Here is a 27,814-nt window from a genome sequence, read left to right on the forward strand (position 1 = left end):
TACTTAGTATTATTCCTACCTTCATTAACTTATTCTAGAAAAGTAATGTACTTGTAAGTTTTAGCTAGTCTTAATAAACCCTAATATTGCCATACAATCATATAAGTATATAACTTGTTTAATTCAAGTGAAAAAAACTACTCATAGGAAGTTCAAGATTGGAATTTATGGCAAAAGTATCCACCGATTGTTTATTAATATTATACTTCATACTTTGTAATAATATTTTTAAATAATACGAAGTATATAACTTCTTATACAGGGTTTGTTTGTTTCAATTTCAGTAATTTTATTTTAGATAAAATAAATTCAAGTAAGAGAAATCAATCCATAAAATTTATATTGCTAATTAAAAATAACAATAAAAAAAACTAATGTATTAAGGTGTCATTCATCACATATAAAAAATGTGTAAAGTCTACATCAATTTTCTATCATTTCAATCCCTCAAATGTATCATGTGTCTACTTTTTCTTTTTAGTCACAAATCAGTATAAAGATTATTGGATAACCTTAAACCTTAATGCAAATATTTAGTGGTGAAATGATAATCATAGCATGATTAATTAGTGGGGACCTAAATTGGCTGTCATACTTAAGTGATTTTCAATGCGCATATATATTCCCATGTGATGTCATAAAATACCAGTGTTACGCCAACATTTATATAAATCAAGTATCACCTTATTATTGTAATTTTAATTTTGTGGTTTGTGAATGTGCGTGGGAAAAAATTCACAACAACCATCATAGCAATTTCATTCATTTGGGGATTAGACATTTTGGAACATACCAGAGCACTACTAAATCTACAAAAGTAGTTACGAATGTACAAAAGATCGAAAAGAGATTTAAGAGAGTGTATACTCACTCAGTAATTAAGTAAGAATGCGATAGAGTTTTTGTCCACATTAGTTGCGTAACTATTTAGGAAACAAATTCATAAATGGACCAGCTTTTATGCTAAAAATGTACTACTCTATGTTATACTACAATGTTACTCTTAGTAGTAGCATGTAAGAAACTGCACTAAACCCAAAGCACATTCAGTTTTCTGAATTCTGAATAAGCTACTCCGTATTTCTTACAACTACTACTACAGTACTGTAGTATAGTACTATAAGCTATAAGCTATAAGCTAGGTGATGGTAGAAAGAGCTGAAAACAAAAGCAATAAAAACGCAGATCTCAAGGGAAGGAGATGATATGAAGTTAAAGCTGAAAGCTAAAGGACTCAGAATTTGAGAATCTCTCTTAATTATTTTCTTAGAAATATAAATAAAAGAAAAAAAAAATAATGAAGGGAAAACAATTTCTGAATTCTTAGCTTACTTTTTATCCGATCTCTTTGGTAATGGGGAGTTGCTAGGAGATAGTACTGCTACTACTACTGTGTGATGGTCAACGGGAACACAATATTGAATGGTGATGAACAAATGTTTTTGGGGGAGAATCAAAGTCAGCTTTTATGGTTTACCGAATTATGGGTAAGGCTAAATGACTAACATGTTACAGATATGTAATACGAAGATGGAATCACCGTATAAGTTAAGGTTATTGCATTTACTAGGTATTACAAGTGTAGCTTAGTTGACTATCGGATTATATTAGGCGGTTATAATTAAGATCATGCAAGATAAAGATAGTTGTGGGTTGAGTAAAACTTGTGTATTCTAGGCCTTGAGAAGCCTTATACATGGTTGTGCCACTCACTACATGTTGTATCGATATTATATGCTTAAATAGAATTCTACTTAAATTAAAGTGTTTTGTCATGCTAGATTATATCGTGCCATGCTTCTTCAGAAAAGAGGAGGGAGAGGGGGGGATTTAGGCCTTGCACACAGTTATTATTGTGCCTATTTTGTGCTCATGCCTTACTGTGTCATTTTGCGTATTTTATGTGCCACAAACTCGACCCGACTCAATGACATCTTAGATATCGCAAGGTGATGTTTGATAATTTTGATATTTTTGGTTTTTGGGGTTTCACAAGTTGACTTAACATTTGATGTGACTCCCCCTGGCAATTGTTTGTTTGATTACAAATTAAAGGTAGGTTTGCTCCTCATTATTTTTCTCTTTGAGTCAATTGTGTCAGATTGCTGTGTTCTTTTTTTCCTTTCCCTCCAAACGGGGATCCAGCTTCACAATCACACATACATTTACTATTTACTTTACTTTCTTTTTCATGACAAATAAAAAGAACAAAATCCCAATTCAATTTTCTCATGATCTCTTACATGTTGGCTGGAGTATGTATGGTTTGGAAATGATAATGATAAACCTAAAGAAAATTCGGATAAGATTCATTCAGTGTGGATCATCATCATCATCCTTCCATATCTTTCGTTTCCATAATCATTATAAAGTCATTTTTTCCCGATTTTAACCCACAACTAATGTTTCACGTCTTAAAAAAGACTTCAATCAGGGACTGAAACTTAACCACCTATAACTGATCTCCGAATTAGCTTAAAGGGTGAAATGGGTGGAACACAAAAAAAAAAAAACTTCAATCAACTACAAATGAAAAAGTGATTTTAAGGGTGTTTATACCGAATAATGTATTTTAACAAGATTGAGATTATTGATCATTAATAGATATAATAATAACATTGGTACAAAGAGGGTGAATTTTTCGCATCAAATGATATTAAAAGTAGTGACCATGATAAGTGACATTTAGAGCAAATGTTTGGGGGTATAATTTATGTGTTTAAAAATGGTAACCTAAGACACCCTAGGTTTGCTATAACAAGGGTGGTGGTTACTCTGAGCCATAATGTTTCTACCCCTTCCATCCACAAGAAACTCCTGCTGCCAAGCATTTATTGGACAAACCTTCAATTCTCTCTTAAGGATCAACTGATAACAACAACAAATGTGCCAGAGGGGACAGAAAGGGAAAACATATCCCTCCTATTCATGTAACTGTAACAATTATTACAACGACGAGTATTAACAACAGGGTTTTGGGATGGAACTAGTGTTTACACTTAGCTTCTCTTTTATGTTTATTTATACCAAAATAAATTTGAACTAAAGGTCTGTTCTTTTTAGCTTAATTTCAGTTCAATTTCTAATTTTCTTCTCTCATAAACAATTTAGTTCATTTCAATAAATTAGAAAAGATCCTAAGACAATAATACTTTACTTCATCAAAATTTTAAAACAGGTAAAAAATGGATTACTTTAAGAAAAGAAATAGAGAGAGTACTTGCTTATATACGCGCACCTTAAAATAAAAATAGAAGAGTGCGCGCGTTACTTGATGGCTTGTTGCAACTTGTATTTTGTACAGTTGAAGAGAAGAAACTTTAGGCATAAGCATAAATTTTGATAATGATGGAAGTCATACTTAGTTGGATAAGAAATGATTACCTTGGTGGTATAATGATGGAGAAATTATATCTTATGTTCACAGAGACTACAGTTAAAAATTTGGTACATTTGTCGGTCTAGTAGTGCCTAGCTCTCAGCCAGAATGAAGCTTATACTACCTAGGTCATATTCAACAAATTACACTCGTAATTTCTTGAGTTCAACTGAAGATTATACACATTTCGTACCTCTAGGTCAGTAAATTAATAATGTCAAATCCAAGTTCAAAATTGTAAGAGGGTAAAAAAGAATTACAATTACAAAGCGAATAAAAGAAACAACAAAATGGGGAATTGTCTAAGTGGTAATAAAACGCCATATATGAGGTATTAAAAATTATTAAGGTCTAATCTGACTTGAATTTTTATCACCTCTAAATAAGTGTGGTAGTAATTTAATATAGTATATATAGTCGCCCTTGGTTTATAAATTTGAATTGATTTGAGGCAGTTGAGCATGAATATAATTTATATTTACTTGGTGTGGAAAGCTATGCTAATAAAATCACTACGGAAGTTAGAATATTATTGCTAGTAATTGACCAAAAAAAAAGGTAATTTGTGGACTGCTGTTGCCTTGTAAAATGCTAGGGTTGATGGTTGGTGGACTTGAAATTCAAGTTCACTTATTGGTACACTTATGGTGTGCAACATCTTTGGAGCTAGTGGCTAATTGAGGAATATTATTTCCAATCAATTTTACGCAGTTTTGTCACTTTGGTGTAAATTCTAGGGCTATTGTATATTTATAGGTCCTATCTAATTAATTAATAGACCCTTGATTAATGTTTTGTAATTGATGTATAGGTTTATCTACCTAGCTAATTGTCTCTGACTTGTGGTGTGTTTTTGTTATGATCGGATCTTTTGGTGCATTAAGCTGAATGTTACAAGATTTTCTAAGCTTAGAACGTCGTTCAAGTATACCGAGTTTTGATCTGTTCTCAATATTCACAATGTTATAATTCGAATATGTGATCCTAAGACTACCATACATAAAAACTGTAAAAATCGAGATACTTAACAACTGTGAATACGGCGGTAAAATTTTATTCCAAACTATGAAATAATTAGAACTCCTATTCATTAGGTCAGTGTATCAGTAGAATTATTGGATTGGATGTGAGCTTAAACAATGCATGATGATTGGACATGTTGAGCATGAAAGGCAGTATATATAACTATGCAATGTAATGAGAATGTCACAAAAACAACAAATTACAAACAGTGTATGATATTAATCTTAGCAGAATCTATTCTCATTTGCTAGCTGAATTTTCCAGAAACATGACTACAAAAGATCAGATTGGTGGGGGATATTAAGGTAATAAAAAAAGAGAAATTATATAAAGTCACTTCCAAAACATGCTTAGGAATAACAAAGGGGACTACTTTGAATTAACACGCTTAACTTCTCTTTTAGAATGACTTTAAAGACTTGAACATCAATATGAATTCAATGGACTTTTTAGTTTCCTTTATGTTTTTGTATTGGGTGACCCCTACTGTCTCCTTTCATACTACTTCACACCTAGCTTTTTTAGGACAATTATGTATATGGATTTTTGGCTCTCTTTTTTCGAGTTATAGGCGGTGCCACTGTATGGTACCATCGGAAATTTATTCACATCATTTTCATCCACCAAATTTTTAATTTGATCTAAAGTAGATTAATCTGATTATATCCTTATGCAAGTGGACTAAGGCCCAAGCGAATTTTGTTCAACTTATTTTGATTAATTTCATGTGAAAAAAAAATATCATATAAGTTCAGATTTTATAAGTTTAGATCAATTATTTTTTTGGCTAAATTTAGACAAAATTATTAGTCAGATTGAACATATTCTAATTACACATTGGTATTTGAAATTGCAAACTTTTAACTACTCATTTTTAACCAATTACAAAAGGGGTATATATTCCAATCATTAACTTTTTTCTATTCATCACTTCATTTTCTTTAACTTCAATTAATCTTTAAATTAGTAATGACATACCATAAAGAATTTTAACTATAACTCGTGAAATTTTAATAAAATCACTTTGTATAAATAACATAATAATTCATAACAACATTAACTTCATTGTAAACTACTCTAAGTTGAACTAAACGAAAAACCTAAATTAACTCAAATAACCCATTAATTGATTAAGTTAAAAATTAAACTTGTTGTAAAGGGTTTGCACAAGTTGAGGGGGATTAAAAAAAAAAAAAAAAAAACCACACATGCCCAAATGAATCCCCCACAAAAAAGGGACCCACCAACGGATGGAGGGGAAGAACTAAATTCTAGAGAGAGAAAGTGAAGTTTGTACAAGTAGTGAGTGAGACTGTGAGAGAGATCTAGAGAGAGAATTTCTTTTTATTTTTTTTATTTTTAAATAGATAGATAAATATAGAGAGAGGGTGTCATGTGACTTTTTGAACCCAGCTAACTTACAAATGCTACCCAACAAATACCCTTTCTCTCTCTGACTAAAACAAAATTAAATAAAAAAAACCCTCGTTCTCTCTCTAAAAAAAACACGCAATACACTTTGTCACTTTTTCCATTTACCATAAATTCTGATTATCGGAGTTTCACTTTCTAGTATTACCAACAATAATATTTTCACCCCCTTAACTTTTTTTTTTTTTAAACATTAATTTCTAAAAATAAAAGTTGTTGATAGAATTTAGAAGCAAATATAATGAGATATTGTAAGAGAGAGAAAGTTCAGAAATCAGAAGAAGAGTAAAATTCTACTACTCCCACCAGAAAAAAAATACTCCTATCAAAAAGATTAAAAAAAAAAAAAAAAAAGGTCGTTATTACCCTTTGTTTCTGTTTATTTTCACACTGATCTTCTTCTGCTCTCTACTGTCTTACTGCTTTAAAAACTGCCACATTTTTTCTCTCTGTCTCTTCTGCAGTTTTTGTAGAAGAAGAAGAACATCCAAGATTATTACAACAAATAACAACCTCCATTTTTTTTTATTAAATTTTATTCACAACAAAATTTACCCCATTTCTTGATTTTATTAATTTGTTTTGAATTGGAAATAAAAAGAAATAAGATATTATAATTATAATAAGATAAGAAGAAAGTGTTGAAGATAGATTAGCGGTGGTGGCTACTACAAGGAGATTAGCGTCGGATTCAGGAGCGTTTGCGGATTGGGTGGCGTCATCAGCAAGCAACGACACAGCTGATAAGAGTAACGATCTTTCTTTAGGATTCAATGCTGGCCCTGCAGCAGCATCCGCGTCTGCGGCTGCTGCTGCTGGCACTTTATGGCCTGCTTCGTCCAGGTACGGAATCTCTCCCGAGATGGGGATGTTTGTTGTCGCCCCCGCTACATCGTTCCAGCAGCACGAGTCCAGCTTGATGCTGGATCATCACCACCACCATCATGGGGGTGGTGGTGGGATGAATGGTGGGAATAACGCCGCTACCGCTCTTGGAGTTGGGGTGGGAGTCGGCGTTATTCCCCTCTTCAACGCCGGCCCGTGTCTTAACGTGGCCGGCGCTGGAGAGACGGGTGGTAGTAATAATAATAATAATACATTGGATGGAAATGATTATTTTATGAGTCGTAATCATAGAGCGGGTGCAATCCAACTGTGGCAAACTCAACAACAAATGGGAGGAGGAGGGGGAAGCCCGAATTACCCGAAGAAGAGTATTAATTTCGACCCGACTGGCCCGAATTTACTCCATTCGTCTTCTTCCGCAATGGGTTGCGGTGGCGGAAGCGGGGCCCTCACTTGTCAGGATTGCGGAAACCAAGCTAAGAAAGACTGCAGCCATCGGAGGTGTAGGACTTGTTGTAGGAGTAGGGGTTTTGATTGCTCTACCCATGTCAAGAGCACGTGGGTCCCCGCTGCTAGGCGAAGAGAACGGCAGATGATGGGAGTCCCTGGAGCAGCAGGGACCCACGGAACTGGTGGTGGAAGTGTGGGAGGTGGAGGAGGCGGGGCTTCTTCTGGCTCCACCTCCGGCGCGAAAAAACCTCGCCTTATTTCCTCTCAAAATACAGCTACAACCTCCCACACTTCCACCTCCAACACCCCGCCTCGTAGCTTCGAGACTAGCTCCAGCCACCAAGGTAACTATTTCAATTATTATACATGATACATAGGCATAATGAAACAACGAAATGTTGATTGGTTTGTTTGTTGTGGTGAGGTAGATGCCAGCTTCAAGGACTCATTGCCGGGGCAAGTGAAGGCGCCAGCAGTGTTCAAATGCGTAAGGGTGACCGCTGTCGATGATGGGGAAGATGAGTTTGCATACCAAGCAGTGGTGAAAATTGGTGGACATGTTTTTAAGGGCTTCCTATATGATCAAGGGGTTGAACCAAGAGATGGATTTCCTAATCTGTCCGAGTTACATTTGGGTGGTGTTGCTGCTGCTAGTAGTAGTGCTGGTAGAAATGGTGGAGCATCTTCATCATCGCCGCTTCTCGATCCTTCTGATGTTTATGGTGCTTCTGGTGGTGGTGGTTTGCTTGGAGGTTCAAGCTATGGTAACACTATAAATTGAGTAAAAAAAATTTAAATAAAACCCAACCCTTAAAAAAATAGGAAAAAAAAAAAAAATTATATATATACTCTTTAGTATTTGATGAAATTTTCTTTTGAGTCTTTTGTAAGTGTTGTTGAAATTACAAAAGATTCAAAATTTTTAATCAATGTTGTGATTAATTACTACTATATTTCTTAGTAGTGAGTAATTAGTCCGGCCTTCTTGTATCCCAATAATTAGCTTGATTTTCATATTTTTATTTATTGGTCTAATTATTCTAATTAATGAATAGGGTTTTCTATTGGGGAATTACTTATTAATTCTTATATTTTATCTCTTCAATTTTGAATGAGCTTTTCTAATCCGCAAAAAAATAGTCTTGGATTGACGTCTGTTAATTTCTTCTTCATGTACATTGAAGTTTAGAAACTTGGCATGCAAGGAAACTGTTTGATATATAATCATATTAAATTAATTGTTTATTGCTTCTGTAACTTCTGCCATTGGAATATTAGATAGCAAGGTATGAATGATTTTCTTTGCAGGCAGACCAAAATAAAATACTGCACATTTCACAGGAGACAGTATAGTGTATGGTATGAAAACATTACTTACCTTTTATTGTGTGTTACATTTTGTCTTGCTTATGATAACACTATTTTGACTCCTGTGCAATTGTATTATTTTCTGATGGATAGAAATTATTATTCTTCATATTATGCTGTTATTTTATTTTATTTTATTTGTTATATTTTGTGAACCTTATATTAAAATTTTTCATATGGTGTATTTTATGACACAGATAAAAACATCATAATATATTTATGATTAATTCTGTATGTGTTTCAATGTTGTTTTTATGTATTGAGACTTCTACTGCTCTACCAAACTTTTTCCCTAACTTCCTATTTGTTCAGTTTGGTTAGTTTAGTTCCAGATGAACTAGATATGTGAATGTACCTCTTTCACCATTATTAGTTTTGCCTGCTGTGGACTTTAAAGATTTGGGGTAGTAGTTGCAAAGTCGCCATCATTTATTGCCATTGGAGAAAATTGTTTTTAAGGGAGCATTCCACTACGAGTAATGGTAACCCCCCTTCTTGCAGATGAGCAAAATCGTTCAATCTTAAGGAGTTTTTTTTTACCCTATACTAATTAGTAACCCCCCAAATCGATCAAGTTAAGAATTGTCCATTGTGCATAACATTCTATAGATCGAGTGAGTCCTTGTCAAGAACACCTTTTCTTTTCTGTTACTTAATTATTATGTTAACATTTCTTTTTCAAATAGTATGGACAATTTAGCTACTGCATGCATTCATCAATGCCTTGATGTACTTGTTTCTTTACCCTTTTTTGATGACTTGAGAAAATTACTGCTTTTCTTTTTCTACCATATTTTCGAGTTTTTAATCTCCTAATCCTCTACCCCAAATGATTATATATCTTTGCTGGTTTGCATAAATTTGTTACTGTTGTGAAAACTGTGCATAGTCTGTTCATAAATCATAACATTTTCTGATTTGGATGCATCTAGCTAATTTACATGTGCTTCTCATAATATAAGTTCAATGAGATCAGATCAGCCTAGGATAAGTGTTGTGTTAATCTCATTCGCCGTGCTTGGGATTTCGAGTTTTTGTTAATCTTAATTAGTATGGTGCCCACTTGATGTGATTCTATGTTTATTATATATGCATACTTCCACATGTTATTGTTTAATCCTTAGTTTGTTCTTTAATAATAAGAGTTGTGATTATGCATGCATTAAGCTGTCTCTTGTTTGGCTATTATATGTTTTTTATGCCCACAATTGCTGACTTATATGGTATAATACGGGGATTATCATATGGGTTTGTCTTCAATGATTTGTTTTGTTCTTACCCTTACTTGGTACTCCTCTTGGGATATCTGCATTTTCGTAACTAACTTTTGGACTTTATTCTCTCTAGTCTTTACCTATCTTGGAGTGATTCAATTCAATGTCGTTAGATGAATCCGAGTTTTTGTTTTGTGAATGTACATCTTTCATCCCATAGCCTAACCACTTCTTTGATTTCCTAGAACTTGAAAGGCCATATGTAGCGCGACTAGTTGTCTTGAAGTGTGGTACTTTTCCCCTTTCTATGAGATCTAACTAGCTAAAACCCTCTAAATAAACAAAATTTTATGGAAAGCTTGTTGAGAATCAACTGTATAACAAAATGTTATTGATATTCTAAGGTTTCTGATTCTTTTTTGTGATAGAGAGCTAGAATTTAAGCCGAAGAATGTGAAGGTGATTTTTCTAAATGTTTAGGACTTATTGTGCCATCTCTTTCTGTTTTAGATTTGAAGCATTCTCTAGCTAGTCTAAATTCATTTACAATAGTTAAATTTGCATCTTTTTCTTGCAACAGCTGCAGTAAAGAGGTAATCCAAAGAGGTAACGTATGTTATTACTTACTTTTTTGTATGAACTTGATGCATCGTGTTAATGTGGCTAGATATATATATATATATATATATATATATATATATATATATATATATATATATATATATATATATATATATATATATATATATATCGTGTTAATGTGGCTAGATATATATATATATATACGTTTCACAACGTTATAATATGTTTCTGAATTGATCAAAATTGAAAGTATGTGCTGATATTCAACGAAGACTAGATTTAATCAGTGAAATCCTGTTGCCTTTTTTGATTGACTGTTTGTTCAGCCTTGAGCTCTTGTTATCAGTCAACTTATCTGATCTTGATATCTTAGGGAAGCCGAGAATGCTGTAAAAACTAGGTTCTGCTCGTTACTCGTTAATTATCCGACATCTCATGTTGTTAAGGTTTTTTCCTTTAAACTCTAGTGATAGATGATTATCCGTTAGTCGTCTATGTTTGAAGATCGGCTATATCTAGCTGAAGGCATGAACATATGCATGTGCATTGCTTAAACATGTTATTAAGATTGATTTATCATGTTTAATTTGGTTTATTGTCTTTGGTGTCTTCTCTTCAGTTTGGATTAGGGAACATGTCATGCTCCTTGATCAGCTGATCAATCCAATTATGTGTTTTGTTGCGAGACTAATAAATGACAATTAGTCAATATAAACAAAATGTTATATAGTTTAAATTCATGTCATGTCCATTATTAAGTAAGCGACAAAAATAACATTTACAATTATTTCTAAACAGAGGGATTATACAGATGTGATGTAGGATTTTTAGTTGAAGCTCTTATTTTTTAAGTTAAACGTCGCGAAATTTCTAAGTTTTGTTTGTGTGATAAAGCTCTTGTCCTTGATTGCCCTGAAAGAGAGTAGCAGTAGTACACTACGTTTAACACTCTTTCCAGGATTTGTTTCTTTTACTAGTACCTGTTTTTATTCTTTGCTGCATTTCTAAGGTTTGTGTCTGACCAGAAAGACAAATATTTGACAATAATAAGCTTAGGTAGAATTAAGGTTGCGTATATGTGAACCTCTCAAATCGACTTCTTCCATAGTTTCATGGGCGAGGTCCGTATAATGTAATGAAATCATGCATGCTGCCTCTAATCTCAGCAAAATCTCTTATGTTTTAATTTTTGCATGTTTCATAAGTTTATGCTTTGATGGATCCGTACAAATGTGGGGTCATTTTTTTTTTTTTATGTAAATCAAGATTCCAATTATATAAGGAATTTCTTCCAATCATCTATGACTTTTGTTTGATCTTTAGGGTTAAAAATCAAATCTCAAAGAATCTTATTAAGCATATAATTTAGATTATTAGCAATACTTTGAAGGTTAAGATGTTGATTCTTGTTCAGAGGAAAAAAACGGAAAGTAGGCAGAAAGGGGGGCCGAAAGGAAAAGTGGAGCTAGCTTGTAGTGGGAAAATGATTGGTCCTTGTATATATTCTTTCCACTCCCATTTTTGAAGCTGGAATCACTCACTTTTATATTCATTCACTTGCCTCCCTACAATTAGGGTTTTGTTTCAATTTACTCGGTTCGACTTACGAGAAGTAGAGTATCGGGTTTTTAACATTTTACCAATTAGTAGGAATAATATTGTGTATATCTAAATCTTTTTAAGACTCTTATCGGTGATCAACTAATAATCCTTAAAAATGAAGAATTTAAAAAATGTATACTTCATTTATAAGATCGTGAAGATTTTTTTAGAAGATGTGTAGATTTTTTTATAAGGATAACATTTCATTTCATTTAATAGAATAATTAAAATTTCTAGTTTTCTAGAATCATTTTTAGGGAATACCTTGAAATTAACAGTATTGCTGTAAAAGTGACAGTATATGTCCTAATATTGCTGATTTTAATTTTGTTGGTCACCAATTGTGGAAATTGGTTGACTTATGCTCTCAAGTCTTAACTTATGTATATGTGTATACATAAAATAATAAAAGATTCCTAGGAATGTAATTTTCTATGTTTTGCATTTTTAGGTAATGGGATCAGAGACAAATAATAATAATAATCATATCCAACGGTTGACCTTTATCTTGACCTTGAACTAATGACCTTGTAATATTCAAATCTCATGGTCTTTAAATTATAGTTTTTGACTTACTCGTATAAATCAATGTCATTTAAAATCAAAAGACCAGTTAAGCTATTTCTCAAGATAATCACTTTCGATTGGCGAAGCCATTTTGAGATCGATAGTTTGTGTAAAGTTCTGTTATACCGTGTCAAAATTCACAACCTCGTATTGTTTACAACTTTATCTATCCTAGCTATAGCCTATAGAAGCTCTACAAAGCTCATTTAACTTCAAACTGAAAATGCAAATTAAATTTACTATAATTAATCAGCTAACCCTAATTAAAAGTATTAACAATAACATATAATTAATAATTTTTTGAAAAATGGTTATAAAAGTAGGTTCATATGATTAGGATTACGTAGGTGGTAAGCATGTGAAGCCGAAAGATAAGTCAAGTTGGTAAGCGGCTTATACTCCAAGTAGTAAATTAAAGCTTATTTTATACACTCTATTGTTACCCATTTTGGGAACACCATGTGCTTCGGTACGAGAATTATTCTTCCTTTGCATTATTTTTTATAATCTATAATTATGTTAATTATCAAGGGTTTGAAATTAACCTCAACTTAGTGATGTTATTAGTGTATGAAATTGAGTAATTGACTAATGTTGTGTTGTCGTTTTCTGATTGTTTATGAATTTGATGATGATCAAGAAGATCTAGTTAAGCCCATTTTGCAACCAGTGTAACAAACAAGTAGTAATACTAGAGATTAAGGAGATAAACACTTGTTTTTCTTAAATCTTTCGAGGACATTCAAATAATGAATTTATCCAGGTTAAATTTAGTATAGTGATATGGTATAACCAAACTCTATAGTTCTTAGTTTTTTTTAAAAAAAAACAAAAAAAAAAAAAATCAATATATTTAAAAAACATTATATTCGCTGTTACTTTTAACTTTTTTTTTACCGATAAATTATTTGACTCTCTTTACCTTGACATTCTCCCCTCATCTACCAATATATCTCTCTTCTTTCCCTTTTTTGTAATTGCAATTTTCTTTTCTATGCATTAGATAAATAATTCTCAAAGAAATCTTCTTCATTCCCTTTTTTTGATCTCCCTCTTTATTCCACCTTTTCCCCTAATTGATTCCTCCGTGTCCCCTTTTCAATTTAATTAATTTTTCTAATACAAACATCTTTATATTTTTTCAATGACATTCGGCGGTTCAAAGACTATATATATTATGTTGTTAATAGTAAAAGATTATAACGTACACGGCATAATAGCACAAAAAAGCTAATGTAAAAGGGAGTAACATTGACATTATACTATATACTATATAGTATATAAAACAAAATTCAAACTTTATAAAAAAGTTAATAAAGCATATGAAATTGCTTGTCCCTTTGAAACCCAAGAGGCTACATAAATGTATACCTTCTAGAGTCTAAAAGAAGGTGTTTTGTTTTACATTCCTAAAATAGAAAGTTGCTTAATTATTAGTCTAACTCTAAGTGCTAGAGAATGTGGTTACATATATAAGGAAATAGAAACTTAGCATCTTCCTAATGTGTGTTTGCTTGCTTTTGTGTTAATTACTATTACTATTGTTGGTGAAAAGGGATGACTTTGAGGAATAGTTTTTCTACCTTTCTCTTACTAGTGGAGATGAATGATGATTATACAAAGGATAAAGATCAATAATAGTGGAGAACTTGAAATTAAATCATTCTAAAAAAGAATGTCAAAAAGAATGTTGTTTTCGCTTTTTATTAAGTGGACATGGATACACGTACGTACATTTAGCATACCTCAATAGTTCTTTTTTGTTAAACATAGTTTGACAAGTGAGGTTGAGACGTAGCTCAATCGATACTGGTAAGTTGGTAGTTATCTCATCTTTCATAATAAAAATTTTATCAAAAGTCACATATAAGAATTTGTGATTATGTATTAAGAAAATTATGAGAGGGCATTAATAAAATTTAATAATTAATCATTTCACTCATTCAAAAAAAAAAAAAAAAAAAAAAAAATCAAGACAAATGTTCATTGATGAAGATTTTAAAAGGATAAAAGGTTAATTGATATGCCAATAAAACTACAAGAAAGAATAATATTCATATACAATTATCTCATGTAGTCCTCATCTTATCCGCAGCAATCTTGTACTCAGCTTTTTTCCATTTTGCAAATTTAAGAATATGCATAATTATAACTCTATTTTTTTTAAACGACACGTTTTGATTTTTTGCTCAATTCATCTAATTTACTTTGGCTAATGTTAAATTAAATTAAGCTCGCTGCTATAAGATGTTAAGATCATTCACTCCTTGTTCATTACCAGAATTTTAGTAGTGAGATAACATGCCACTAATATCATGCCATCAAACATGTTTACAGAGTTTCTTTAGATTGTCTTGTTAGAAAATTGGCACTGTTTAGTTTGCATATACAAGTATATAGTAACTAGACCTAGGAAGCCAACAGACAAAAACCTGTCATGAGCTTTTAACAGTAAAGAAAATTTAACAAACAACTAACAACTTTAGACTGTCTTACTACAAATTCGGCGATACCGCCATTTTATGCCATTCCTCTGATTATCAGTTTTCACATTGTGTTTGATCCCTAAAGGCCAAAACACATGTAGCCAAGGATTACATAAAGACAATTTCACAGTAGTTGCTAGAGGGCCAAATAAAACATTAGGGTAGAAATCATATAAAATGATTGATGCTCAAACAAGAGTGAGAATTTGGTTTTTTGTGTAGATGCAATGCTCCCAAATAACTTCTGCTCGAAACCCTAAGAGAGGTCTAAGCTCTATATGGAACTTTGGTGACTAAAAATGTTTCTTGTTATGAGATGCTTGCTCCACTGAGCTCCACCTGAGCCACAGCTGAATTGATGGCATCGAGCATGTCCATCTTCCCCTTACTTAAAGCTTCGTCTATTGGTGTGCGCTCATGGCTAAATTATTCAAAACATGGATTAAACTCATTACGCTGTTTCACTAGACTTTAAAGAAATTTTAACTGAGTTTTCATTAGCACCCAAAGTATGGTATGCTTCCCAACTTTCTAGCACATGGATACAATGTTTACTGTGTAATGCTTGAACATTTCAAATCGGACCAATAAACAGAATTAGAAGATAGTCGTACCTGTTAAGGATCGCGACATTTGCTCCAGCCAAAATTAAAGTTTTAACCACCTAGATCAGAGCAGTTAATCAGCAGTGAATGCTTCATGAATATGACACGTAATACAGTATATGAACTCTGTAATTAATTAGTACCTCAATGCGGTCATTCAGACAAGCCCAATGAAGAGGTGTGTTCTTTTCTTCATTCAAAGAATTTAGATCCTGTGTTACATGGAAGAATGACTCAGATAAATAGATGTTTCTGGAACAATACATATAAATACGAATAAGCTGAGATTTGCACAAGAACCGTAACACCCTGACCACCTCCTGGTCTCCCGGACCATTAATAGATACAAAAAGATTGCTTCCAGGATTAACAACAAGCACCACAGACTAAGATGTCCTTCCAACAAATTATACTCTCACTTGTTTGTCCCCAGGGAAACTTTCTAAAAGGTCACCTCCATCCCAAAACAACTCTCAGCAAAACAAGCTTGAATATGGAATATGTTAGCAAATAGGTTCGTTACAAAGAAAGATACAGCTTACAGGACCATTATCTATAACAACAAATTGCTTCAAGTGCCTAGCCCTACTATGACTAAGGGAACGATTGGAGCCATTTATAAAACCATGATGATGTGCACAAACAGCCAAAATAAGTGAATTATCCAGACCAAAGTGCCCAAAGTGAACGGAAACAGATTATGACTATGAGAATCATCAAACATGGTTCAGTGCATGATTTTTTGGACCTTTTAAGTGTTAATACTAAGATTTATAAGCCTATGAGAGACAACTTCATCAGTCTACAGTTGGTGCTAGAATCTACCAGAATTCATCACTAAACTATGATTGAATACGCAAGATTGATTTTTCAATAAACCATGATTGAGTATGCCTGAATTGAATCTCTTTATAACCATTTAACTATGATGGATCATCACTTTGTCTACGCACCATCTTTAGTATCTTGATATGTAGCACTCACAATGTTAAGTGAGAAGTTGGGAGTAAGGCCCTGTTCTCTTCACTAATAAAATAAGAGCAACTTTAGCCCCAAGTCTTAAGACTTGGGATGACATCATCATCTTGAGTCTTAAGATTAATGTATAAGACTTTCCCCATTTCTCTTTTTAAATCTCAAGCAAGTCTCAACTTGAGTCTTGAAATTCCAAAACTCAACTTAAAACTTGAGATTGGGATCCACATCAATTTTATTTTTATTATCCTTTTTTTTTTTTTTTTTTTTTTTTTTTTTTTTTTTTTTTTACACTTTTCTACATATAATATGTCATATATTTGAGTCTTAAGGATAAAGTGATAAATTTGGACAAGTCTTAACAAGAATTTGATGACATCATTTTCAATGGGGACTACAAAAAATGATGTCACATCCAAGTTTTAAAACTTGGGGCTAAACTTGCTCAATATTCAATACAAATATTTTAATTTAGTAAAAATAAGTTCAGTTCAAAGTTCGGTAAAACTAATTTAAGTTCTGAAAAAATAATTTGAGTTCAGCAAAATTAATTTCAATTCAACAAAAATGATTTTAGTTCAGAAAAAATAAGGTGAAATGAACATGGCGTCAGGGCCTAATCAAGAAGATGAAGCCGCAGCATTTTGTATATTCTCTAATAGAACACACCACAAAATTGACTAGTGTTTAGGTGTTATTAAATCTCAATTCTATTGAATGATCAAGCACACTCACTAATCACTACTACTAATCATGTAAATTATGGAAGGATTAAATCTACTTACCACACCTTTACTTATAAGGTATTCGACAATGCCATGGTGACCATTGGCCGCTGCCATATGAAGAGCTGCATTGAATAATAATAAGGACGATGAAACGAAAGACTGACATGCGAAGATAAAAGTGATGCAGGCATCAATCTTAGTACGACAAGAGCTTTGGCAGAACATAGAGTCTAGTAGTCCACTACCAATCACTTAATTGACACTGCTAAGTCACTAATCACAATCATGCTTTTTCTCAAGCTTGAAGCTGGCCACACACGTGTTTATTTGCCAAATGCATATGGCAAAATAATGAGGCAAAATTGCAATGTCAGGGTGGATTGGTGGAATAATCATAGAGGATATCTAAAAGAGCATAAGGATATATTAGCAGGTACACTAAAGATACAAAGGGCTTTAAATCAACAAATAAGATAATTTTACAGCCATGTAAGCAAAAATTAACAATTGTGAAAGCAATGGGATGGTAAGTTCATGATTTGGTCCTCACTAACAATCAATGTAGTCTGGGCATGAGGCCCAATTCGAGAACATTATTTACAGAGTAACGTACATGTCTTTGCCTGTAAATGGCAGAACTGACACATTTAGTCACATTACTGAAAACAAAAAAAAAAAAAAAAAAACGGAAAACACAAATGGCCAATAACTTTCACCTTCAGGTATAGCCTCCCTTATCTTCCAAACTAGATATGGAATAATATTGTAAAAGGACTAGAGAATCTAAAAGACTACAACAAGGTCCTCATCAACCTATCACAAATAAATGGCAGTTTTCTGGTACCATATGAACAGCAGCCACAGAATATACAACTTCATTGTGTGACTACATGGTTAACAGAAATGCAAGATCAAACGAGAATAGGCAACAGAACAACCAAGCAGTACTATATGAACCCCAAATCAGCTCTTTGCTAAGTAAGTCTGTAAGTGTAGGGGGACAATATCCAACATTGGCTTGTTGCAACAAAGTAGCAATACAGAAATGAATTGGATTGCAAAAACTCCAGTCCAGACATGAATAAATTGATGTATGATATCATGCCAAATCACAATGATTCAATAATACAAGTATAAAAAGAAGGAAAACTGAGATAAAGACAATCAAACCTGTTCGGCCTTGAGAATCCTTGGCATTAAGAGAGACTCCAGCAGATTCTAACTCTTTCAGGTCATCAAGATCATCATATCTAGCTGCCTAGGAAATGGAAATAAAGATTGTCACGTAATGCAACCCACCAATTTCCGTAGTGGGAATAAGAAAATGCCATCCAACTAATGAAATTCTATGATATGACATTGCGGATTTAGGCCAACAAAATGCACAAATAAGGGATTAAAATCCAAGTTCCACCTCCCCTACCCTAAAAATGTGCCCACTCTAGTAATAGATTAAGTGGGTACATGAATCAAAATAGTGAACGCCCACCCAAACCCCAAAGAACCACGACACCATGCTCTAGAACGAGTGAACCCGATGTCCCGAACACAGGTGCACTAGTGCCTAGTGGACTAACTTAACAAATTATGTTCCCTCATTAGTTCCATGAACCAGAAACTGCTGTAGATGTTCCAGACTTCTAGCTAGCACTAAGCCATACTAACACCTATACTCTCCCTATGTCATTTATACAACTAATTAAAATTACCATATCAAAATTTTGTGCAATTTGATGCCTAATTCAACTACTTGTATGTATTTTAATATCCTTTAATTTATTCAATTTTGATGGTGTTACTAATAATGGGTAACCAAAAATAAATAAATTAGGCAACATACTAATCCATCTATATGCTCTCCTGCTAATAAACTCATCAAACATAATCATGAAGACACCAATTACTTTAATCAACACAAATATTAATGTCACTGATATAACCTAGAAAACAAAAATTAATTAGCAAGATCCTTCATTTATACAAGTATAAAATAAACTTATACAGGGTACAATAAAATTCCAAAATGGGTATCAAATTCATATGTTTTCAACATGAATCAAATAATCATAGTATGATGATGAATAGCATTGAAAACAGGGGATGATTAATTGCTTAATTAAAGGAATTTAAGCAAATAATTAAGAAATAATATAAGATAGTTTACGATCTAAGTAAATAATTACCTCAAGTAAGGCTTCAATTTGCTCCACCATCTCCGGTGAAATCTCAGTCGCCGGAGTATCGTCGACGCCCATTTTTTTTAAAGAAGAAGAGGAGAGAGAAAGAAGAGGTTTTGGGTGAGTTCTAAGTTTGTTCTTTTTTACACTGGGCTTTGCCTAAACCTTTTGTGTACATTTGCCTCAATCAAACAATGGGCCTTGTTAAATCGAGTTCTTAGCCAACACAATTTTAGCCAAGACTACCAAACACCTACAGAATACTTCTACGGTTCTACCAGCAGAGTATTATTGACTCACTTGGTAAGAGTCGTAAGAAACTTATCTTAGATGAAGTTCTTATCCTACCAATCGAGTATTTGGAGGTAGGGATATCTTTACCTACTCCCTTACTTCCAAATATTTTGGTTTAAAAAAACGTGAGGGTTGAGTGTTAGTCATGTTCATGGACGATTATTATTGATAGTTAAAAATATTATTGATTAAATTATATAAGCATAGTGTACAAAAGTGGGTTTATTAGTGTAAACTTTTATTTCTTATATTCTTGTAACTTTTATTTCTTATATTCTTGTATTGTATGAAAAGAAGTCATGGGTCATTATGAAAAGAATATGGATGTTTTTTATTGATTTGGGTCTTTGAATTGGGTCCAAACTACCTATTTATGGATTGAATTGGATTTGAGGAGACTTTGTCAAGTTTCTTAATGAATTGGAACTAATATTTTAAACCAATTTCTACTATAAATTTCATAGAATTTGAGCCAAATTCAAATTGAAGACAATCTTTCACCCCTACTTGTGGCTTGTTTTATTAGTCATTGAGTGATGTAAAATGGCTAATGGTTACTTCTCACCTAATATCAGAACTTCAAAAGTGTAACCAATTTTTAGATGCTTTAAATTTTTACACTTGTTAATATTTATTATCGTTAGACGATTACAATAAGTTCTCACATTTTAATGTTCACTCATTTGGTCTTGTTCCATTTATACTTACAAGAATATACGATCAAAGTTACAATCGAAAGGGATGATAGTAAGGTCTTGTGTGGTTCACCTTATTTTTGCTGATTTGATCTGATTGTCTAATTTGATCAAACTTTGGTTTTAAGTGTACGATAATCTATAGGTAAAAAATATATTAAGTGGAATCTTGTTAGATTCGTAATAATATATAGTTTATTAATATGTAATTTTCACAATTTTTTTCAATATGAAAGTAAAAATATTTAGCGATAAAAAGCCACACGTAAAACGATGTTCTGATCTGAACTTTTTTTTTTTCTGATCTGAACTTTTTTTTTTTTTTAAATAAGTAAAAATAAGGTGAACTAAACAAGACCTAAGGGCCTGTTCTCATTGACTGAACTGAACTTATTAGAGTTGAACTAAACTGAACTGAATATTTTATAAGAGAAGGAAATTAGGAGCTAAGCTAAACTGAACTGAAAGGAATATTTTATAAGAGAAGGAAATTAAGAGCTGAACTAAACTGAACTTATTAGAGCTTAACTAAACTGAAATAATCGTATGAGAATAGGCCCTAAATCTAAAAAAAAAAAAAAAAAAAAAAAAAAAAAAAAAAAAAAAAAAAAAAAAGTGGACAACCATTCTAGATTACCCCCATAGGAAGCAGATTAGACCCCAAGGCATTGAAGGCACATTCCAAGCTGAATTTTGCACCACATCCACAAAAAAATCCAAATGACCCCCAATTAATTTGGAGCAATAATCAATAAATCATTAAATAATTCATTTTCAAAGGTGAAAAAAAAAAATTAAAACCCAGGAAATTGACTGGTATAAATTAATATCAACCACTACATTTCCAATTTTTATCCCTCAAAAAAAAAAAAAAAAAAAAAAAAAAAGGGGAGGGGACTTTTTCCTCTTCTCCCTTCTTCTCCAATTTCTCTGTACTTTTTTCCTTCTTTTTATTTGCAGGAATCTGGAAAAAGTATAAGAATTATACCCTCTTAGATTCTATCTCCTTCCCTTTAATTTGTTTCTAATTTGGGGCTATTTCATTTATTTACCCCCTTTTTTCTCTCTCCTCTTCTATTTTTATCCTCCATTTTTTTAAAGCTATGACTTCACTCACCGCCTTTGTTGACGAAACCTTTACTACCGATCTCAACAACCAGCTTGTCATCCTAGATCAGGTAAACAAAGTTAAGCTCTTTGTTTGATTTTAATTTCTGGGTCATTGATTAATTGGGTATTTTTGTCGAAAATTGATCTCAATTTGTGAATTTGAGATTGTTTGTTTGATTTTAGCTTCTGGGTAATTGATTAATTAGGGTTTTCTTTCTGTAACTGATCCCAATTTGGGAAAGTGAGGTTGTTTATTGATTTTGGCTTCTGGGAGATCGATTTGATTAGGGTTCTAGCTTAAATTGATCCCAATTTGGAAAGGTTATTTGATTGGTTTTAGCATCTGGGTTATTGATTAATTAGGGCATTTTTTTTAATCCGAGCTGATCTAGATTTGGGGATTTGGGATTATTTGATCAAAATTTATTGATCATTTTTCTGGGTAATCGTGTGGAACAGGAGAAAATGAAGGAGGAGGAAAGAGAAGAAAATGAAGGGGGTGAGGTTTCTGCTGTGGCTGCGGTGGTTAATGATGGTGTCTGCGCCATTTGTTTGGATGACATTGAGCTTCAAGAAACTGCCCTTGTTAAAGGTTGCGAGCATGTTTACTGGTTTGTCTCCTTTCTTATTGTTTTCCACGATTTTTCATTCACATTTTGTTTTCTCTGCATTTGATTTAATTTTGTGTGTTTATATTGATCTTTTGGATATTTGGTTTTATATGAATATGATTGATTTGCAATGTGTTGTTATGTTGATCTTTTATATGAAACTTGTGCATTTTGGGAGAATTTATGCCATTGTATTTGTATAAGTAAATATAGATTTTGTGACGACAACAAACCACAGAAGAGCATAATATATGGCCAGTATTTGTGATTATCTCATCAAGTGTAACTGATTGGATTTATTCAGATGGTTGTGATTGTATATACCGATATTAAGAATTACAAGTCCTTATAACTTTCACGAATCATGCTCTGTTTTTTGTACAATGTATGAATGAACAATGAAGTACAGCTCTCGCTATTGAATTGTTAGGAAGTTGAAACTTTGATTTTGTATCAAGTAGAAGGGTAGAATTTATTTGTATTAATGAGTTTGGTTAATTAATAATGTCAACATATCGGGTTATTGAGTAATTGTGATGTAATTATAAACTGTTGGTGAACTTCTGGAGCTAGACTAGGTATTTGTTACGAAAATCTATTCTTTGACTGCTGTAAAAGGAAGATATTGTTACTTGTGCACTTGGTTATTGGAGCATGGAATCTATTTTCTTTGTTAAGTTTATACTTGAACTGTTATGGAAGAAAAGCTTGTTATATTTGTAGACTTCACCTGGGAGATGTGGGATAAAATGGGGCATGCTCATTTGTTGTTTAATATGAAGTAGTAATTATTTTAGTGCTTAGTACGATTATGAGCACTTGGAGTACTTGAGGGGATCCAGGCCATCCTGTAGTTGTTCTAATTCTTATCTGATTCTATTATGTTAGTGTATGAGCAGCATGTCTTTGTCATAAAGGTTGTTAAGCACAGCCAAAAGATGTTCTGACACATTTTTATGCCACCTTAAACTAGGGCTTTTAGTAGAAGCTAAAGGGATTATTTTCTTTTGGCCAGTATGCACATTTATATTAAAAGTTCCATTATATTTATTAACATTAAACTGCATGGAAAACTTCTTCTGGAATCGTTCAAACTGGTGTTGGATTCCATTGTCCTTTGAAGCAAACTGTCATCTTATTTTATTGTGATCATGAAAAGTTTAAATTATCCTGTGATTTAACTTGATTTACCTAAGTAACTCAGGAAGTTTATTGATGTTTTTTTGGGTGATTTTCTGCATTTTCAGTGTCAACTGTATTCTGCAATGGGCAACATATCATGAGAATCCAAAATGTCCGCAGTGCAAAAATCCATTTGAATCCCTCAGTGTTCATCGTGCGCTTGATGGAAGGTATTGAAATCTTAACACATTAGTAATTTCCTTCCGACCCCTGCCCCGTCCCCTTTTAGAAGGTACAGATTATATAAGAATTTAAATATTGCAGGGAAGGTACTCACTTTGTCCTGTCACTTAGTGTATCTTATGTTAGCTATCGTATGATTTTTTTCCCCTCTCCCCTCTCACATTGGTAGGCAGAGATAAGGCATAAGGGTGTTGGTTTCACCTGTTATACACTGCTATGCTGTTGAGATAGGATCAGAGTTACACGCTTTTTTCCTGGATGCATGATGCATCATGCATGTGCAGTTTGCTTATGTTCTGCTGCTCTTCATCTTGCAGCTTGCATGACTACATGCTTGAAGAAAGTGTGTGCTTGCTTGTGAGAGCCTCGTGGTTTAAACCTTTAGTTGTGGAGCATCGAGATGACTTTCATGACGAGCTGGATGATATATTCTATTATCAATACCAATATCAATATGAATATGAGGATCTCAATGATGAGGATCTTGAGGATGCTTATTTTCATAGCTCACCAAGTCTTCGCATTGGCAACCGGAGGTGGGGAGATAATGGTTACATAAGGGCAGGTCGCCAGGAGGCAAGACCCGTCCCTAGATCAAATTCTCAGAACTCAGGCGCTAGTTCGTCCCGTCAGCGCAAACAGAAAGAGTTGGATAAGGATTTAGATGCCAGCTCTTCTGAATCGTCCAAAAAGAAAGAGGCTGGAAAAGATTTGATGGGGCGACGTGCCAAGAGGGCACTGAAGCGCGAAGCTGCTGACAAGGCAGCTGCGGCAAAACATCAACAGCATTTGGCTAGGTTAGGTAGGAGTAGCTGATAAGGGGGTGTTGTGAAAAGTACCTTGCAAGCCAGCGGCTTTCTGTGTCACCTCACCACCAGCATCCCTTGTACAGTACCTTCCGTCTCTTAATTTCCGCTATGTAAAATAATGACACCATAGCTGACTGGTCTCTTTAATCATATACTCTGCAAGTAGTACCTTAGTTATCATCCCTTTATTTCTGGGCTGGAACTTCTTCAAGAAAGATATTGCAATAACCTTTAAACTTGGTTCTTGTGGATTCTTTGGATTTGTTCTTGTAAATAATTCTTTCAGCTGACACATTTATGAAGTGCATTAGTGTATATCTTTGGATTCTTCCATTGCCCTCTTCTTTCTCTTCTTACCCGTTTACTTGTCTGCGAATTTTCTCATGGGAATTATTTGTTTGAATAGTCTTTCATTTGAATAGATATGATTTACATGCATACGTAGTTACTTACATACAGCTGCTACGACAATGCTTGTGATATGACTAGTCTCTCCGCGCTCCATTTTTGACTATCTGTGGGTGAGATTCCGTTCACACGGGACATTTTCAACCTGTGTTTATGACTGGAGTTTGGTGCTGGTTGTTACCCCATCATATTCCAGCATAATTCGATAGTCAAATGTCTGTGCATGGCAGTAGATATGTAACTAATCGAAATTATTTATGTGAATGAAGATCATTAGTTCCTAAAGCATAACTTTATCACATTTTTATTTATTTATTTATTTTTTGAAACAGACATTTTTGTTGGTATTGACACTCTTGGTGAGTGAATTGGACAATTTGCTTGCCTTGCAGCTCAGGAAAGTGTAGTAACTTTGTGAATTGTGGATGGAGAATTGGAGATGTAATCAAAACCCTAGTAAAGGTCAATAAGTGGGACAACCCCATTTACATTTCAGTGGAGGAAGGCCTCATCACTATGAAGTGGAAGCTGCATTGTCAAGCAAAGCAAAGGTCTTTCTCTCTCTCTCTCTTCCTCTACTTTAAATATCTCTATTTATGTTGTTTATTTATTTATTTATTTTTAATATATACGAAGTATAGTACAAATATCATACCCTCTCGAAGGATGGTATATCCATCTCATATAACCATTTCAATGAACGTTATTTATATTCCTGATATGTATATGTAATTTAGGATTATTCATACAAGTATAAGATAGGAGTTAATTTGGAACGAAAAACTGTTAAATTTGGATTTTTTGCGCATCTCTAATTAGAAACGGAGCTATTTTGATAAAAACACTAAAAAAGATGGGAAAAAGAATATAGGCCTATAAAAAGGAAGGTGGAAAGAGAAGAGTGACACTATATTCCTATAACATCACTATCTAAATTCATTTTCTCCCATTCTACCTACTACCTTCACCCACCTCAACTTGCTCAAATTCCTTCCATTCCACTGTATCCAGTTCTTGTATGTCTTTTTCGACTGATTTTTTTCTGCTTTGTCTTGAGTTTACTTGAAGTTGTTATGTTCTTCATACTTTAAGAATCACCAACTGTCTTAGAAGACTTAAAGACACTATTTTTCTAGCTTCTTCATCAACTATTTAGAAAACTATACATCACCTTTCTCTATAAATAGATTACTTTTCTCTTACAATTCTTCCCTTTCTAGTCTTCTCATTTGTTATCCAATCTATACATATTTGACCATTATTCATGCTCTTTTCTTGATGGAATCCTTGAATCAATCATCCAGATTCTGTTACCATTCTGATGATCCTGAAAACGGAGTCGAATTCTCAGGGAAATTAGAAATCTTTATACATCATGCTAGGAACATACACAACATATGCATCTATGACAACCAAGATGTTTATTCTAAATTCTCCCTTACCTACAACCCGGATGAAATGGTTTCGACTCGGGTTGTCGTAGGAGGAGGTAAGAACCCTGAATTCGAAGAGAAGTTGGAGTTGAATGTGAAGCAAATAGATGCTGTTCTCAAATGTGAGATATGGATGCTAAGTAGAGCTAGAAACTTGCTTGAAGATCAGCTTTTGGGGTTTGCTTTAGTCCCAGTTCCTCAGATTGTTAGCCAAGGAGGTAAAATAAGCTGTCAAAATTTCAGTCTTTCTTCTACTGATCTTTTTCACTCACCTGCTGGAACTGTTCAATTGAGTCTTTCACTTTCAACAAGCCTGTCCTCTGTTTCTCCCCTGAATTCCTCTGCGAACAACCCGTTTCGCAATTTCTCAGGGAATTCATCTATTTCTTCTGAAGTAGTTTTGCTTGATCCAAATGATTATTCAAGAGTTGAATTCCCAGATATTAATGCAGCAACAGAAGATCAAGTGATGGTATCTGAATTTTTTAATTCCAATACCTGTTCTTTAGGCTCATTTCTTCATCTAGGCTCGGCTTTAAAAGCCGAATATGATTATGTAATGGCAGGAAATTCTTCAGAAGAGAATGAGAACGAGAACGAGAATTCTCGGGATGAGAGTAATCGAAATTCTGGGATTCTAAGCTCCACAACAAGCCTAAGTGATGACCGAAACACGGCTGATTCAAATTCAGCCAGTGATCAACAAACACCAACACCAACACAACCTGAAACAGGGGAGAGCCAGAGTAAGGTAGATGGTGATGCTAGAATTGGTGATCAAAGAGAGAAAATCAATGAAGTTGAAGATTGTACAGGTGAAAGTTCAGGTTATGGGAATACAAGCCGGGTTTTTTCAAATCGAGTGAGGAATGCAGGCCTTGAGGTGGAGCAGGCAGCAATGCAGCAGCAAATTGTGGATATGTATATGAAGAGCATGCAGCAATTTACTGAGTCCTTAGCAAATATGAAGCTGCCCATGGAACTCGATTCGAGCTCGGATAATAAAACCGCCGGGAATGTGATTCGAATTATGGAAAGAAACAATGATTTGGATGTTGAGAACAAGAAGAAGGATGGTTCAAGAGTGTTCTATGGTAGCCGGGCTTTTTTTTGAAATGGCATAAAGTTCTTCAATATTTCGTAAATGGTTTAAGGTAACAAGATTAGTGTTTAGAAGATACTCTAATCTAGTTAAAGATGGAGTTTGTGTTTGTTGCTATAAATTAGTGAGATGGTTTACGAGCACTTCTATTCATCGATGGAAAAAAAAGGTTATGCTCGGATTCACTCTAAAACAAATGCATATATGTAATCGTAATATTTTGGTCCAAGCTTAACTCATGTACGACGTGACCTTTTTAAATGTCATTAGTGTTAAAGATTTACTAAATAAATGGTACTCCGAAAATGCAAATCTTTCTTCCTAAATAGGTTAGATTGCCAATATGAAGTATAAAACTTTTTCGACTTGTACCCTAAACAAGTACTTGGTGTCAAAACTAGTTTCTCTTTCGGCAATCCATTTGATTTCATCGTTCGTTCTATGAGAATTGATTTCAAGCTTGCTACTAAAGAGTAGTGTTCCAAAGATTTTTGACTGGTTTTCAAGAGTGAATTTGTTTACATATAATGTGGGTTACTAAAATCTATGTTTTG

The 27,814-nt window shown here is 33.5% G+C and overlaps 4 protein-coding genes across 4 annotated transcripts; 3 read left to right on the forward strand and 1 right to left on the reverse strand.

The window, feature by feature from the left end:
- The first annotated feature begins 5,852 nt into the window (after nt 1–5,852).
- On the forward strand, nt 5,853–8,194 carry LOC145574225 (protein LATERAL ROOT PRIMORDIUM 1-like). The gene is made up of 2 exons (XM_081631967.1): nt 5,853–7,473; nt 7,558–8,194. The coding sequence occupies exons 1-2, from the start codon at nt 6,696–6,698 to the stop codon at nt 7,908–7,910; spliced, it is 1,131 nt and encodes a 376-aa protein (XP_081488093.1). The 5' UTR covers nt 5,853–6,695; the 3' UTR covers nt 7,911–8,194.
- Nucleotides 8,195–14,790: 6,596 nt separating this feature from the next.
- On the reverse strand, nt 14,791–19,597 carry LOC145574230 (uncharacterized). The gene is made up of 6 exons (XM_081631973.1): nt 19,440–19,597; nt 18,427–18,514; nt 17,314–17,378; nt 15,697–15,765; nt 15,563–15,612; nt 14,791–15,369 (listed from the first exon to the last, which is right to left on the reverse strand). The coding sequence occupies exons 1-6, from the start codon at nt 19,509–19,511 to the stop codon at nt 15,258–15,260; spliced, it is 456 nt and encodes a 151-aa protein (XP_081488099.1). The 5' UTR covers nt 19,512–19,597; the 3' UTR covers nt 14,791–15,257.
- A 1,693-nt stretch (nt 19,598–21,290) lies between these two features.
- LOC145574228 (uncharacterized) lies at nt 21,291–24,645 on the forward strand. The gene is made up of 4 exons (XM_081631970.1): nt 21,291–21,600; nt 21,992–22,143; nt 23,391–23,495; nt 23,826–24,645. Exons 1-4 carry the CDS (start codon nt 21,526–21,528, stop codon nt 24,322–24,324), a joined length of 831 nt encoding a protein of 276 aa, XP_081488096.1. The 5' UTR covers nt 21,291–21,525; the 3' UTR covers nt 24,325–24,645.
- Nucleotides 24,646–25,633: 988 nt separating this feature from the next.
- LOC145574224 (uncharacterized) lies at nt 25,634–27,641 on the forward strand. Its single transcript, XM_081631966.1, has one exon. It carries the CDS (start codon nt 26,004–26,006, stop codon nt 27,270–27,272), a length of 1,269 nt encoding a protein of 422 aa, XP_081488092.1. The 5' UTR covers nt 25,634–26,003; the 3' UTR covers nt 27,273–27,641.
- The last annotated feature ends 173 nt before the right edge of the window (nt 27,642–27,814 follow it).

The sequence above is a fragment of the Chenopodium album genome, chromosome 13 (genome assembly GCF_948465745.1).
Source record: "Chenopodium album chromosome 13, dcCheAlbu1.1, whole genome shotgun sequence".
In the NCBI taxonomy this organism is placed as follows: Eukaryota; Viridiplantae; Streptophyta; class Magnoliopsida; order Caryophyllales; family Amaranthaceae; genus Chenopodium; species Chenopodium album.

What these genes read in the sequence shown, in the direction of transcription:
- LOC145574225 (XM_081631967.1), top strand. Translation starts at nt 6,696, where the DNA reads ATGGGGATGTTTGTTGTCGCCCCCGCTACATCGTTCCAGCAGCACGAG. An exon ending in GACTAGCTCCAGCCACCAAG is followed by an intron (nt 7,474 to 7,557) that starts GTAACTATTTCA and finishes GTGGTGAGGTAG; the next exon opens with ATGCCAGCTTCAAGGACTCA.
- LOC145574230 (XM_081631973.1), bottom strand. Translation starts at nt 19,511, where the DNA reads ATGGGCGTCGACGATACTCCGGCGACTGAGATTTCACCGGAGATGGTG. An exon ending in AAATTGAAGCCTTACTTGAG is followed by an intron (nt 18,515 to 19,439) that starts GTAATTATTTAC and finishes TCCATTTCCTAG; the next exon opens with GCAGCTAGATATGATGATCT. An exon ending in GGATTCTCAAGGCCGAACAG is followed by an intron (nt 17,379 to 18,426) that starts GTTTGATTGTCT and finishes TATTCAATGCAG; the next exon opens with CTCTTCATATGGCAGCGGCC.
- LOC145574228 (XM_081631970.1), top strand. Translation starts at nt 21,526, where the DNA reads ATGACTTCACTCACCGCCTTTGTTGACGAAACCTTTACTACCGATCTC. An exon ending in AGCTTGTCATCCTAGATCAG is followed by an intron (nt 21,601 to 21,991) that starts GTAAACAAAGTT and finishes CGTGTGGAACAG; the next exon opens with GAGAAAATGAAGGAGGAGGA. An exon ending in CATCGTGCGCTTGATGGAAG is followed by an intron (nt 23,496 to 23,825) that starts GTATTGAAATCT and finishes TTCATCTTGCAG; the next exon opens with CTTGCATGACTACATGCTTG.
- LOC145574224 (XM_081631966.1), top strand. Translation starts at nt 26,004, where the DNA reads ATGGAATCCTTGAATCAATCATCCAGATTCTGTTACCATTCTGATGAT.